The 16,119-nt window shown below is 47.2% G+C and overlaps 2 protein-coding genes across 2 annotated transcripts; both read right to left on the bottom strand.

The window, feature by feature from the left end:
• Window positions 1-96: 96 nt before the first annotated feature.
• Window positions 97-6,349, bottom strand: ONS95_012826 (uncharacterized protein). The gene is made up of 11 exons (XM_058506442.1): window positions 6,218-6,349; window positions 5,558-6,049; window positions 4,102-5,497; window positions 2,324-4,043; window positions 2,240-2,271; window positions 1,568-2,183; window positions 1,338-1,508; window positions 1,151-1,291; window positions 973-1,104; window positions 711-925; window positions 97-654 (listed from the first exon to the last, which is right to left on the bottom strand). The coding sequence occupies exons 2-11, from the start codon at window positions 5,664-5,666 to the stop codon at window positions 429-431; spliced, it is 4,758 nt and encodes a 1,585-aa protein (XP_058357170.1). The 5' UTR covers window positions 5,667-6,049; window positions 6,218-6,349; the 3' UTR covers window positions 97-428.
• A 2,919-nt stretch (window positions 6,350-9,268) lies between these two features.
• Window positions 9,269-13,014, bottom strand: ONS95_012827 (uncharacterized protein; the record flags this gene model as incomplete). The annotated part of the gene is made up of 6 exons (XM_058506443.1): window positions 12,966-13,014; window positions 12,583-12,908; window positions 11,173-12,536; window positions 10,965-11,125; window positions 10,541-10,917; window positions 9,269-10,492 (listed from the first exon to the last, which is right to left on the bottom strand). Exons 3-6 carry the CDS (start codon window positions 11,511-11,513, stop codon window positions 9,269-9,271), a joined length of 2,103 nt encoding a protein of 700 aa, XP_058357171.1. The 5' UTR covers window positions 11,514-12,536; window positions 12,583-12,908; window positions 12,966-13,014.
• Window positions 13,015-16,119: the final 3,105 nt, after the last annotated feature.

Here is a 16,119-nt window from a genome sequence, read left to right on the forward strand (position 1 = left end):
GGAACTGATGATTTGTTCATCCCTGGTCCTGGTGAATTCATCGTTTCGACAATACCACACATGCTAAGGTGAACTCTGATCAAAGAACTGAAAGGGGAACAAAACTTGATTGTATGCTGTGCTGATCTAGATGTGGCCACAGAAAATGAAGTCAACAAACGCTCGCTTGAAAGTCACGTGCAATCGTCGATCTAACGCACACAGCGTTGCTTTCTAGACGAAGGTGCGGAGGGTCAGATCCATAATATCAAACTTGATTGAAGATTTCAACAATCTTTTCTTCATCTGAGATGCATACTGGAAGTATTCAAGAGGCGAAGTAAGATGAGATCCTAACATTGTATTCCAACAATTGCGCATCCAGTTCTAAAGTTACATGGAGTCCTGATTCAAGACCCATAGTGTCGGAGTAATTACTCTAGAGAAGATCATGGCTTCTTCGGCGGCACCTTTCCAGCTTCTACATCGTCCAGATGGGATACCCGACGGGTCAGTGAATGAGTCAGGGTTCTTGCAAGGGATGACTTGGTGGAACTTTCGATCGGGTTGAGTCCTTCCAGACTGTCATTCTTGGAGCCTGGCCTGTTCTTGCCTGTCTTCTCATCTTCATTTTTAGATTTCCAAGGCGGTCTGAGACTTTGAGCGTAATTCCATCTATTGGATGGCCGTGTTAGCATTTGAGTTATGCCAAGCCGTGCACTTCTACTCACCTCGGGATATTAGCAGCCGGTGGTGGGCGTTTGGATACAAAATGCCAAGCCATCCAGAGTGAATTTCTGATCCAGTCCAATAGTTCCAGCACCTTACCCATAAGAACTGCTGTTGTGAAAGTGAGGACGAATAGAATCAAAATGATACCCACGAACCAATCCCTTCCCATCGCGGGCACCACAACCTTTTGCTCGTCTGGAATAGCAAATATGGCCTATCTCTCAGTCAGCCATGCCTTGCAGAATTTTCACTTATACTTACTGCGGTCAATCCCACTGGAAGGTAGGCAATGGTCAAGTAGGTCAACTTTTGAATAGTGGTACTCTGTTTAAGAGAGGTCATACTCTGTTTGAGAGAGTTTCGACTGTCGTTCAAGGAGAGAACTATAGATAGCTAGAACAAGTTAGATAATTGGCATAATTTGACTACCCATGCTCACCGAGTCTCGATATCGACCACCAAGTTCCGTCTTTCTCTTGATTTTGATGTGCAGGGCACTCAATAAGCACACGTTCCGCTCAAATGACTCGATAGAGGATTGACAGAAGCTCTCAAGCTCAGGGCTGCGCTTCCCAGGGCCCTAGAGTAGTCAGAAAACAATTGTACAGCTTAGTGTTTAGACTTGCCTCTAGTATTTGAGCAACAAGAGCGACTCTTGCCTCATTGATCGTGACCAGAGATCCTTCCAAGGTGTTGCGAAGCTTGTACAATGACTCTAGGATCCAAAGCGCGAGCTGCAAATTCCCAATTGCATCGTCATCTTTGAGCCAATCTTTTTCTCCTCTAAGGAAATAGTTCTGGTATTGTCAGTCTAATTGCTCAACAGCTTAAGATGTGTTCTGTCTATGGAACTCACTTCAATGTTCATGATAGATGTAAGGTAATCGATGGCTTCTTGGTGTTCATCCGCAATCGCTTGGCACAATCTTCCCAAGAGTAAAAGAAATACCAGACAGCGGCCAGTCTGTGGTTGATGGATAAATCGCTGCCAGAGCTTGGGTACATCTTTTTCCAGCTGCAACAATGTTGCCTCTGTGATCAATTCGGATATGATGGAGCATTTGCTGAAGTCACCAAATTCATTCGTAGAAAGAACGATTGAAGATGCATTCAATAGAATGTGTCCTGGCGACCCATCTTCCGCGTTATGAATTCCAGAGTCGATCTGATGTAACGCTTCGTGAAGATGGGTTGGTAGATGGATAGGCTCATCTTCTGGACAATGTTCTGTCTTCTCCTTGGTAGGGCCGAAAACTGGTCGTTCATATTCGCAAGGCCGTTTTGGAAACGACCAGTCAGTGCGGGCAAACGACCAGCTTCTTAATGTGACATTAGTAGCCCAAACACCGCGATTCTTGCATGAAAAGCGAGATGTTTTGAAGATGTTATGAGTGAATGCATCTGCCGACTCGGGATGGAAGACGTATATGAAGTGTGCCACTAGATCCTTGTTGTGGCTTGAGTCTATACTCCTGCTCTCCTCAGTCAGCAATAGTGTCGTCAAACAAGTAAGCGGTACTAGACTCACAAAAGGCGATGCTGCACACCCTTGTCAACGAGCTAATATTGGATGTTAGTGTGGTGATATGCTTCTGGGATGATCAGGTCTCACGCTGTCAGAGAGCCTTCTCGTCACTCTTTCGTACTCCCGCTTTCTAATTGCTTCTCTTGATATCATGCGACCGATCGCGCTTTGTCGGATTCCCTCTTCGCGGACTTCTCCAAGATGTAGGCGAACCATCCCAGCCGTACGAACCCGATATTGATGTGCCGCTTTCCTGTTCACAAACTCGAATTGTTCTGACTTTTGAGCAGTCAAGTCGATCATTGAGATCGCGATTGGAGAGATTGTATCCAGGACAGTCTCTTTGGAGAAGTTTTGGCCAATCAAGAGCTTTAAGGCCTCCGCAATACTCACATTCTCTCGTAATCCTGCACCAGACAGATGCGCTCGAAGACTAGCAGGAATCTCCCTTTTGTGGAGCCGAGCGTAGCGGTAGAGCTCTGGTGTATCCTCGAGAGAATTGAAGAAGTCTTCTGGATGATACCGACTTGGAGGGCGGTATTGCTTCCAATCAAGGCCTGGCAGTCTCTCTTCTTCGCAAGACTGTGCAAATGTCTTCTGTTTAGAACTTTCTGTTGTATCCTCGTCGTCTTTGTCAACAGGGTTGATTCCCGCTTTTGCCTCCCGCAATCTTCTCTCTTCCTGCAACAACGCAAAGTCCTTCTGACATATTTCCAAGAGAGTAGCCCCAAGAACACTTGTGGCCTCTGAACGAAGCCAACCACGACGAGTAGCCAGATCAGTTCTTTCCCAACAGGGAACAACTGAGGATTCAGCCGTGATGAAGTCGCAAAGTCTCTCTCGGTAACTTTCCACCTCTTGCATCTTCTCGTCACTCGATCTCCCATCATTCCTCTTGTACAGATAATTAGCTACCATCAGTCGACTGTGGTGGCACAAAGCATGGATCTCCCACGGTCCACACGTCAGACCTGAGCTGTTGGAAGCGGAAGTTCCTGGGTTGATTTGTCGCGTGAAGTCACGTTCTCGTATGCGCTTGGCCGTGAGTGAGGCAAGTGTTGCTGGACAGTAATCTGACTCAACACGGTCTTCTAGATCAAGAGGCCAGGCTAGGAAGCCCAATCTATCTAGAATTTCATCTTCGGCAACATAAGGTGTGTGAGATGAGAGTTTTGCTTTGGCAGCTCGAACAGCATCTCTTTTGAGGCGGTAGACGGTATTGCTTGCAACACCATCCATCCACGACATAGGAATGAGGCCGGCTTTGCAGAGCTCTCTGATGGAGCCGTAGTGGTACCATTTGAGTAGCATTACCTTGTCTTTGAAAGCTGGATTGAAGTTAGCGTTGTCGTCAGGTACACACTTGTACAAGATACTGTTGATCTTGTCCCAGCCTTTTATATCCTTTGGTGAAGGCCAAGAAAATTTGAAGCGCTCAGTTTTCTTGAAGACGTAACATAATGTCATCATCGCATAATAGTAGTTCGGCTCAAAAGCTAACATGTTGTCTGGTAGCAAAGGAGTATCGGAGTTGGGTTGGAGGAGTGCTTGAAACAAGTACTCGACCACCAGCTCGATGCGATTCCGGATAATTTGCAATTGGTAGTAGGCAGCATATTTCATATAAGCAAGATATTTTTCGACGAATTCGAAGTCATGGTCTTCGTCCCTACCAAAGTCTTGGGTAGTTACTCGACTAACAGTTGCTTCAATTGGGGTCTGAAGTGTGCGAGACTGCACACTTGACTGTGAGACCGCAAAGTCCTGAAGAAACTCGTAGGCTTTTACAAGGAAACGAACTTTCCAGCTAAACATGGACGATGATTAGAACTTGTCTCGAAATCATCTATGATAAATGGACTTACAACATTGCTTTTAGATCCACGTTAGGCTGAAGAAAAAGGTTGCTGACAAGCGCCAAGGGAACGACACTCAGCCTTCGCTGAAGGCTTTCATTTACGCCATTGATGAGCTGTTCTTCGAGGCGATCCTTGTATGAAATCGGTAAGAGGTTCTTTTCAATAGAGACTGCTGGGTACTCTCGCTGCTTGCCCTTCCTAAAGGCAGTTGGCACAAGGTCCACATGTATTATCTTCTCGAGACACCGTGCTACAAGGCGATCTTCGGAGAGTTCGGATATTCTCCCTGTCAATGATTCTCGCTGTGCGAATATAGTTTCCCACATGGCTCCGACTGCAGTAGGCTCCGATGAGCTGATGCCTATGTGTTTGTATATCTCATCCGACGTTGGAATGTCAGGCCAGGCCGGTAATTCGGACTTTTCTCGCAGTCTGAACGATGCCATGAATGTAACAGTGCGTCCTGTGCAGGTATCTCTGTTCACACCCTTATCGTAACTAAGCTCTGCTTCCGCTTGGAAATATCCGATGCCGTTGTCTGAAGTCGGACGCAATGTAAGATCCGAAAATTGACTGTCGTAAGGTCCAAGTCGAGTAACGCGGATATCCAATTCGAATGCTGGATCGGTCCAACAATCGCTCAGCGATATTCCTTGACCGCTCTCATTGATGACGATCTCTCGATAAGGAAGCTCTTCTGGGCCATGATGCTCTTGATGGGGACAGGGTGATGTGCTTTTCTTCTTGCTCACTATGGATGACTGGTCGAAATTCCGAAATCTCATCGGACCTCCTACCTCAAGAACGACATTCCCAAAGTAAGGGAACACTGGAAACTCGTCTGCTTCCCATCTCGTACTGGCCTCGAGTCGTAATATCTGATAGAGTACGCCGTCCTTGACAAAGGAAAGCATTGCGCAGGTGCCCACTTCTTGTTCCGTGACATAAGTCCTGGTAGGCACGCTTTCGATGCTCTCGCCTTCGCGCACACTACCACTGTCCATATCGCATTCGCTCTCGTCGTCTTCAACTGCATCGAAGTTGCTAATGAGAGCATATTCGTTGAATGGCCACCGGTGATTGAACGAGCCACGTTCGATCATTTCTCCAAGACGGATTGCTGAGCCAGTCCTTTTTACCGGATCGTATTGCTGCGGCGATACTGGAATCTCGAGTCCAAACGTTGAAAGTCCTACATAGCTTCGCTGAGCTCGAGCAAGAGAGGAGTACAAAGTTGATTCAAAGTTTCCTTGTGCGAAGATGATGCCTCTCTGCTTGGACTTGGCACTCATATGAAGAAGCTTGCCACCATCATTGCAGGATGCAGCATATCCCTCCTCGCCAAAGTCGAAGGAGCATGCTGCTTTGTGAGACTGCTCAGTGTAGCTGATATATGCAGAGCCTAGAATCCTTTCAGATCAGTTCTTGTCAAAATAGATATGATGTGAACACTCCGACTCACCTCGTGCCTCACGGCTGAGCCAGTTAAACGAATTTTCCATCCCATTGGAGCATCCAGCCTCGCTGGCTCCTCTTCGGGCCTTCATTGGAAAACTTGTCGTAATCTTCATTTCAATCCAAAAGGTTGGAGACGATCTGAGCTGATTCTTTGATGACTCTTGGTACAGATAACGAAAACAAATTGACAGAAGAGAGCATTGCTAAGCAATTTTACAGCTGAGTTTCCTTCCCATCTCGACATCACTGGGTCTACAGCCAGCTCGGAAACCCATAACCTCCGGCCGTAACCTCATCAATTCATCTACAGGAGGGTATAGCACTCGCAATATTGGCTTTGCGTTGTGCAACCGTAATGCCAGTATAAGCATTGTTAGTGGGCGGTGATTGCACAATGATTTTCCTGCCGTTTGGGAAGCGGAAGGCGTCCAACCAGGGGCTGCGGCGTTGGAACAGCTGAACTCCGCAGATAAATCCCCGTCAATTGACAGCTTTGCTGCAGTACAGACCAATCAGAACATCGTCTCCGGATAAAACGGAGCACGAATATGTATCCAAGGGTACTTCCGCTGTCAAAAGAGCGTGGGGTGAAAACGGCTCCTCAGACTAGTTCAATTTGGTGTATACTTCCAGCCACGACGGAGCGAAAATGCAAACGACTTACCTGAGCTGAGACATACAGCGCAATACTCATTACTACTGGAAGACTAAATGTCGGCTTCGTAGAACAATGCGAGGTAAAGAAGAGGATGATCGCAAATTTGAGGGCAGATCGAACATCTTTTGGGGGCGAAAGCCAAAGTGCAGCCTTCACATCAGCTTGACCTTTGCTATGAAAATGGAGTAAATGCCGGAAAATATAGCAGAGCATTCTTAAAAGACTAAAGAAAATCAAGGAAGCCACTCAGAGAAAAGCGCTCGATCAAAACAATACAATGTTGCTGGACACGGAGATACGAAAGATCCGGACTTGATAAGAACCGGAATCGGACTTACGTATGTACACAATCCATCATTAGAGACTGGGCTGTGATATCAGAGACAATGAGTAGTAAATAAACAACAAGAGAAGTCCGAAGTCAAGGAGTGGTTCAATCCATACCGAACTGAAGATGTAAGATGCCCATAATGAGCTGGAAGGGCCAAGGTTCTCATATGTCCTTCTGTTCTGCCCAGTCAGAGTTCAACAGACGGCACCATGCAATTCCAGGATCTGAGATCCCTACAAAATTCCGACTCCTACCATCTCTTTATCCTGCTGCCTTAGCCCATAGTGAAAGCTGCAAGGACGCAGCTGTCAAGTATTCTTGCCAATGGTCGGTCTTGCTGGCACGAAAGCACCTACAAGGACCGTGGACTAAATTTATAGGCAAATAGATATCTCGCTGCACATAAAAACACTCCGCTTCAAGACCACAAGGTTAATCATCGGCCTCCGAGCTAACCCCATGAAACGAGCCGCTCCATGAAACATGAATGTCTACTCCCAAATCACGTGGCAGCGCAGCTCAATATATCCAAAACCGGCCCCTTCTCACGCAATCCACAGTCCAAACAGATCAAGCTTTTCTCGACATCCACAATTCTACAAGACAGAATTTACGTCTAACAAATCCCCGATACATCCCTCGGTATAACACCACATCTTTCAGATCCTACACGTGATAAGGGTCCCTCGCTTAAAGTCTATTTAGGTGACAACTCCGCCCCCGCGATCAGCTCAGACCCCTCATGGATGCGCTTCTGAAACTCCAGCTGCGACGAAGGAGCACACACACGCATCTTCAGACGCAGGCAACGATCAAACTCCAGGGCGTCGTCTACCTTCCAAGAAGTTTCGTTGCAGCGCGAGAAGCGGGAAGAGGGAGATGGAAATAGAAATAGAAGTAGAAATAGGGTTCGGGTTACGGCATTTGAGGTCGAAGGCCGATATTTTGCGAACGAAGGGCCTTTATACTTACGAGTCGTTCGGTTTAGTAACAAGAGGCTCGAAACAGAGTTGAGCTTGTCGCTTCGAGATCAAGTGTTTCCTGGAGACCAAGGATGGGATTTTGCGAGGTGAAGGATGTTCGGAAATTGGCGAAGAAGAGAATGCCGAACGTTGCTTGATGAATTTTCCTTTGTTTCTCACTCCGGGTCGCTTGGCATGTGGGATTTGATACCGAGAGCTGTCATGAGGATACCTTGAAGGCGGGAGAAAGCAGGTTCCGCCCCACCGCAGAAGGGGCAGTAGAAGGGGCACTTTCCTAAAATAACGACCTCACAGCTGTCAAGGGATTTTTATCACTATGAATTGACTGTCTATTAACAGCCACAAAAAGTGTTCGACAGTTACATGATTGTTATTCTACGAAAGTGCCGCTGCCACAATAGGGCGGAATCTGCTTTCGCCTTTAAGATAGTAGTATATCGAGTCAGTAGTCGTACGTACGTGCACTTGACTTAAGAGCTGTGACGCTTGGAAGTAGGTGGTAATCAGGGCGGAGAACAATGTCGGTGTCTAGAAATGGGTTCCGAAAGCTTCATCGTCAAGTCAGCAGCTTGCCAAAGTGGAGAGCATGCAGAGTGGACGTTCTAGACTTCTGAACGTTGAGGAGAACTCAGGTGGGGCCCATCGTACCAGTGGCCTGGTATGCGCATCAAGCGATATCTTTGACTCTGCCGGCCTGTGCGTATGTATATATTTGCAGCCCATCTTCAAATTCTGGGAAGGTGGACGCGGGGTCCGCCGTTGGTGCGGGTGGTTCAGGTAGTTGGAAATGGTCAAATTTGGATCTCCAAAGTAATTGTGGGAATTGTAACTGATCTTGGCTTGAAAATCCTATCAATACATTTAAGGACCGAGGTCGAACACTTTCTTCGGGCATGGATGTTGTTGAATTCGGCGATCAGATTCCGCGCGAGTAAGGAATTAGCGAAGTCCTTGCGGGCCACTTTAAGGAATGGACTATGGACGAAGCTCATTGGAAATTTAGCTTCGACACGTGTTTCTGTAGTGGAAGGCGATATGGAGCAGAAAGTTCACAGAACCAAGCCCGTGGTAAAGCCAACGAAATGTCGGTCGACGAACTTAATCTGTATTCGGCGATAAGAGCCATGGAGTTTGAACACTGTTACAGAGAAAGGACATCGAGAGAGTATTTGTGATGAGGTATCTTACTGATGGCCACGATCAAATATCTTCTGGTATATACGAACAGTCCATGTCTCCGTCCCCACTCTCCCACCATGATGTACACATCTGAGTCCACAGCCAGCACCACAATCAAGTTCCAGATCACCACCAACGCCATGCATATGATCCACTCATCAAGAGACACACTCATATCGTACCACACCACACATAATACACCAAAGAAAAGGCAAGTGATGACCAGCAAGTTTGACAAAGAGGAAAAAGGTATCATTAGAATCGAAAGACAACATCCATACACATCTCATCTCACGCCCGATCCAAAAATGGGACCGAACTCTTCCAACCTCCACACCAGATCAGATCAGATCAAAAAAAAAGAAACCCCCAATCAGTCCCAAAGGACAAGACAAAACACCGAGCTCCTCGCCAAGTCTCAATATGTCAGCCAAAGCGACTTCACAATCCAAGCCAGTGATGGCCACTGTACAAGTAAATTGCCCCGAAGAACTTTTGGTCCTGTTCTTTTCTATGCCCTCTATAATCGTATCCCGCGGAAGTAAAGTTTGAATCAAGGGACATTCATATCCAGTCGGCCTTCGTGCGCTTCTGTGTATTCGAAGCCTGTCTTACTGGACCCGCCATGGGAGACCCAGGTGGGTTTGCCCGAAGTGGGTTGTTGTTTGGCTTTGCGACAGCTGGCGTGGTCTTACTCTCGGGCGAGTAGACTGTCGGGCTTAACGAATAAACAGTGGGGCTGAGTTGAACTTGTGACTCGCGGACCTTTTCTATTTGCGGGAGGAAGGCCTTGGGTGTTGGGGGTAGCGTCTTGTTGATTGAAGCGGGGCTTTGTTGTGGCGAGCTGGTGATTTGAGTATTGAGTGGTGAGGGCATTGGCTTCTTGCCCGCGGATGTTTGGAATGAGGTTTGTACTTGGAGAGGTACGGTTGGGTATGTACGCTTCGATGCCGATGGCGAGGTTGGAAGACTTGAGTTGGAGGCGGAGTATGTAGTGGATGGTAGCGGTAGGGTGCTATAGGTGGCAGTTGGAGATTTCGGCGCTGGTGGTTTGAGCGACATTGCCTTGTATGTCGTAGAAGGTAATGGGAGGGAGTCAAGATCTTCTTGAGAAGGTGTTGGTGCATGCGATATGCGCAGCCCAATTTGTACTGTCGCTGACGAAGCGATGGAGGAGTCTCTGCGATGCCTTGATCCACCTGGAAATCGTATTGCTGGTGGCGGCGTTAGTTCACTAATGTCGTATACTGAGTCTTTCTGTTGTCCCGCTTTGGTTGGACTGCCACCCTCGGTCGGGAAAAGCGAGTATGAGGGTTTTCGTGCGTGCGTTCTTGCTTGAACAGCTGGGCAGACTGTCGCAACCTCTGGCAAATTCGGCAAGGTGCTGCTCATCTCTGCTTCCTGTCTTTTCGCCGAGCCATATGGTGGGCTTCTCAGAGATTCCATTGAGATCCCTCGTCCCTTTTCAAGTCCTATGAGACTTGCTTGACTATCAGAACGGCACAACTGATTGTCGTTGGTCGTCCGTGGCCCAGTTACTGGGTTGGTCATATGTGCGTACATTGCCAGCTCATTTGGCCCAAACATTCTGATCTCATGTCGCGGCTGCGCCCACTTCTTTCCAGCCGTCTTTGGGGCGAATGAAGTTGTTGCGGTATTGCATCTTAAGAACAGTTGCAGTAAACCGCTCATCAGTCCTGATAAGTTCAAAACTACAGTTGCCATCATGGCAAGCTTGATATCACCCTCCTTATCGATCAAAGAGAAAAAGAAAGGAATAACGAATGCCTATTATGATCAGTCAAGGTACTCTCATAGTCAGATAGCTGTACATACCAGAGATAGTATACCGAGGACTAGGTAGTATACCATCCGCGAAGCAGCAATTCGCTGGTGCTGATCAATCAAGTTCACTGTTGACAGTCGGATGAAGATTGTCAGAGCAGCTGCAATCATCAATGCTCCCACTGTAGTCAACATCACAAATCCTATCTTTCCAAACTTCTGGATGAACCATATCAATGAAGCGAAGCAGGCGTTGGGCTCGGGTCGAATGAATGACGGTATCCAAGTGAGAATCAACATAACCACCACCACTGAACAGCAAATAATTACATCCCATTTCCCCCTCGCTTGAAATGGTGTACTTCGAAAAGATCGGATGGCGCATTCGGTACCGAATACTAATTGAATGTATGGCACGATGAACAGTGCTAAAGCTCGTTAGCTTAGTTCAGATTAGTGACAATCCACCACGTACCTGGCCACATGAACTGTGCTATTAACCCACATCCTGTTGCAAACAGTGATGTGAGACCTTGTCCTTGTACACCTGCAAAGACAAGACCTTGAATAACAATTCCTATCGCCAACACTAGAGGGAAGGTTTCGGCAGGATGTATCGACGACACACAAAATTTCCTTCTCACAGTCAGCACTCATCTACCCCAGTACTCTCATATACTCACGATGCCTTGAACTTTGGGTTACATCTCTTCGATGCCCAGTAACAGTCGTACAGGATACTGCAGGCGGTCGCAAACGCAGCCAATACATTGAAAGTGGCCAGAATAATCGTCGACGTCCTGACCGACTTGCTCTCAGCAAATACCAGATTCGATATCAAGTTGAAAGTAGAGTTCCCTCCTGATCCCGTCCTGTTGGTCGCCGATTGGTAGAATGGGTTGCCCGTCCGATTCCCTCTCGTCGACGTGTGGTTCACCGCGGCCCTCACCATCCCATGTACCATCCTATCCGCAATCAACTTCGCCGAAGCAGCCATTATTCCTTCTTGCTCCCCAAATTCCATCAATAATCGTTATTATCGTTGGCAGCGAGCCGGAGCGTTGCCGTTCGAAAATGTTGTTTAAGTCATGAAGATCGCCTGCGTCGTGTGGGTGGTGGTGAGAGAGTGGAGTATGGAGATGTTAGAGAAGAGAAAGAATAGATTATGGAAGAAGGTAAAGACTGGAGCACACCGATAGGCCAGAACGGTGGAAAAAGTAAGATGAAACGGGTTTCCGAGCCAGCAGTGTGATGACCAGAAGCACCAACGAATGGAAAGACGACAGGAAAAACTGACAGCAACACACTCAGAAAGAGAACGTTGAGACAGAGGTTTGCCTGCTCCAGGATTGCATGAAGTATAAAAGAAGTGCCCAAGCAGAAAGGGTAGACGCACGTCTAGTGGTCCAGGCGCGGGAGAAGGCCAGGCCGGGTTGCTAGGACCGACCTTATGGTGGGGGAGTGGCTCCGCAGCTTGTCTTGCTTGGGGAAATGCCGTCAGTGGATCGAGAGACGATAACCTGACTGGCTATACGTTTCTACTTGCCAGCCAGGATCGCCGTCGAACGAGAGGCTCGTTGCAGGAGCGCCCAATCTAACTGGATCTATGGTCCACCCCATGTGCATCGGTAGCTGGCAGAGGCAGCGGGAGGCATGGCTTCTGGCCTGGCATCTGGACAATAGTGAACCCAACTAAGGTCTTCGTCCGTAGGCGTGGCGTGAAGCCAGCTCGTAGCTGTGCTTGGGACTTTCAAAACTTGAGGCAAGGCGAGTCAGAAGGTTGCGATGAGGCACACTTGGAGTTTCGGTGTCGTCGCAGGCTCTCGCTTAACCCCCTGAAACCACGGGACAGGGGCAGTGGAGCAAGGAGTTCATGCAAAGTGGTCCAGCGAGTCAGAGAGTGCGACACGAAGAAGATACTTCCAGATCCCAGTGCTGTGAGCAATTGTGGGTAAATATTCAAGATTTCCAGTCCTCTCACTGGATAAAGCCATGGATGAAGTTCGTCGGTAGACATTGGACTGCATCGCACGGGCTTGAAGGTGATCTGATTTTCATCAGCCAAAAGGCGTCCCATCAATTGATTTACTCGCCTCGAGAGTCGTTCACAAAGATGTGTATCAGAGCTAGTGATTTTGAGTCTTTTGGTACTCAGCTCTGTTGTGGGCTTTTGCGGAGATATATCAAAACATGCACAGCCGGCAACCCCGACTGGTCAAACGAACAGATGGAGAAACGGAGTATTCGCCGGAGAGGTTCGTCCAGAGTGACAAACTTCCAGACTCTGGGTGGCTTCGCCAGGGCGATGGAGCGAGACCGTCGGCACTGGTGGCGTTGGATGAAGCTCCAAGAGTCGCAAGATATGGGATGAAACTTCTTTGATAAACGTCCCGTCCTGTCCTGAAGTTTGCGAGCGGAACTATGTCCGTTTAGTATGGACGAAAAGAAGCATACAATGAGATGCGATTAGTTCTACCTTCAAAATGTCGAACAGATACTTGCGAGCTGTGGATGTCAAGGTTGCGCGCATTCGAGGTTCAATGTCGCAACAGAGCTGACCTCAAGAGGACAGAATATCCAAATCACGTGATATATGTCCCAGTAAAATCTGCCGAGCCAATGAAGCCATTTACACAATTTTGCTATTATCATCACTTCCAAGATATAGGATCCGTTTGGAAACAACCCAAAAGTCTAGTATCCAGCTGCGCCATCATGTTAAGAAAGGAATTCAAGCCGTTCGGCTCATGGTATCCGATGCCATCATCATCAGCAATCTATCGGATCTTCCTCATCAATCAAGCTTGTTTTTCCCCCGATTTCATATGCACAAGGCTAGGTGGTTCTTAGCCGACCTCAAGTATATTACTCTTGACATCAAGCTCCACTCTATATGCACGTCAACGCTCAGATAACTACTGCGCCTACCCTCACCACAATACTGTTCTCGGCTCGCAAGAAAATTTTGTACGCTTTTCATTCGCTGTTCTCCTTTCTCCGTTCTATTCTCATTTCGACTTGTTTCGTGCATGAATGGATACTCGTATTAAACCGGTTGAGAGGAGTTGGATGCAACAGTAACCCACGGACTCATCCGAACTATTGCTTCTCCCCCACCTTTCCTTGTGGATAGTCAGCCCCGATCAAGCATCGTGTATCGACAAGGTGTGGGGGCATCCTCGCTTCTTGACCCCTCTTACCAGTCCTGCAATATAACTTCTCTTATCGCTCCCTCGTTCTCGTCTTTTAGCCTTCCCGTTGACAAAAGTTCCCGTTCTCAACTTCTGGCAACCGGTCGGCTTGATGCGGCTGGTGGGGTCGGTTAATCTATTTGATTTCCATCCGATCTGCCTCTAGTGAGCTTGACACAAATCCTAAAGTCTAAGTCTACATCCGTAGCTTCTTTGTCGTGATATCGAAAGGATAGGCTAGATACAGAGATTGCAGTCGAAATGCGGAGAGAGAGTGGGGGTTATGTTCTTCATGGGCGGATCTCAAGAAGCAGGAACTTCCCCTCTCATCTCGATATCTGTTTGGAGGCCATGAAGTGATTTTCTGAGACGTGACGATGATTTACAATCCATTCCAAAGGCTTGGGTGCCATCACTCATCTACTTGGGTGACCGAAAGAGGGGTTCGGGAGGGGCTTGTTCCGGATGCACGGCAGAAGTGCATGCATGACGGCTCCCTGGACCGTCGCCTTGGCTTAGGATGCAGCTGAAATCGTACCGTTCTTTGGGGCTTCGAGAAGGATTGCGGGGAATTTTGTAGGAGGTTGATTAAAATTGCTCGCGGAAGTTCATCTGATCAAGACACTGGCTGTGGCCACAACGTGACGAACCTCGACAGGATATGTGGGATCTCATGGGAAATTTGTGGGACAATGGACATAACTCCTTGTAAATATGTCTCTTCCATGTTTTGATTTCTCAGCTTCTTCTGTGCTGCCAGGGAGGGATGTCACTACTTCATGCTTTCCAAAGTTTAACCCTTGTCATCTACTTCAAGAGCAGCAGTATGTCACAGCTGCGTCTTGGGACAGCATGATATAGGTGTGAATTGGATCATGTTGGATTGGCGTATGAATAAGTGCTTTGGAAGCAGTCAATTTTCAGAAGACGCGTCATTCGATTCTGTGAGGGGTTCTGCTTCGGGGAAATGAAGAAACCTGCTTCGATTTCGTGTCTATGCTTTACCTTCTGGAAGCCATACCAGATTCAAACGTCCCTGTTACCAAGATAATATCACAACTCGTTTCTCGCTCATCAGTAATCACTCTTCGCGTCCAAGAAAGCATGAGACACCGTCGCATCTGAATTCGTCATTGTAGATCTGTGTTGTCATCTCGCACGGCACTAACGAAGAATTCCCTTGAAGTGAACATTGCAAGATTTTGCATTTTGACCATCGTCTTGTATTACACATGTTCAACATTTGGCGCCTAATGAACATAGCCAAGGTCCGTTCCACTCGCCCAAAGTATCTCAGCATCATCCATCGATTTCCTGCTCTGAAATCCTGAGGCCCGAGTGCAATTCACTTACAATCAAGCCTGGAGAAAGCGGAACACTGACATGATCTTCCCTGTTTAAATCACTTGCAGTCTTTTCCTCACCATCGTGATGTTGACCATGAATGAAAATTTTCAAAGACATGGATGATGGAGAAAAGTGAGCAGCTTCAGCGTGCATAGAGCTTGAGTCTTCAGAGCCAAACAAAGTTGACATGCTACCGACTGACAGTTGCTTGCACTTTGACAACAGAGCAATTACATTTGACACGATGAATTTCTGTCTGGCTGAAGGTAAACATCCAAGCGAGGTTTCAATATCCAAGCTGTCACTCTTCGTGGACACTGAGCATTGAACACAGAAAACATATCTGCAGAGCCTCTCTTCCATACTGGTCTTCGTATATTGCAAGCTTGGGAATAGTTATCCAGTTCAGTCTCGAGTGGGTGCTCTTAGAACACAACACTGTGTCTCCTCAAATGTTAAGTAGAAATTGAATGTCCAGACAGGAAAGGACAAATCATGATTCACTTCCAAAGAGCGCCTTCTCTAGACAGCTATCTTGCTCTCTGACAATGAATGCAATGACAAGTTACTTTTTTTTTTACTACGAAAGCTAGAACTTTCAGATATAAAGTCTGATATGATTTCTCTATCAGTCGCTATGGTTCAGACATACTGAAGGAGACAAGAATATGTTGGTGGTAGTACCAAGGCTGAGATCACAGCCTGGTAGAAATTATGCATAGCTTTTGACATGAAAATGCTGGAGTATTTTTTTCATGCTAACCTGGGTCCATTCTTCGGGTTCGAACCCTCTCGAGCTTGATGAGCGGAGCTTAAGACACCTCTCGTTGACGGCAAGAATGAGTATGACAGCAGGTCCTAACTTCAAGTCTTTAGTCTTACTCTTGGGTGCATTGTGGCGAAAAATAATATGTGCATATCAAAGTGATTCAGGAGAAACAATAGAAAGAATTTGATATTTATTCTTCGGAACTTCCGAACGTGGTCATGTCAGGCGTTCTCCAAAACGTAAATCCATATTAGCTTTTGTGTTCTAGATGACCAAATCAAATAATTCATACTAGCTATTTATAGATAAGTTGAAATGCAATA

Source organism: Cadophora gregata (assembly GCF_030347475.1).
Source record: "Cadophora gregata isolate MNR1 chromosome Unknown scaffold_7, whole genome shotgun sequence".
Classification (NCBI taxonomy): Eukaryota; Fungi; Ascomycota; class Leotiomycetes; order Helotiales; family Ploettnerulaceae; genus Cadophora; species Cadophora gregata.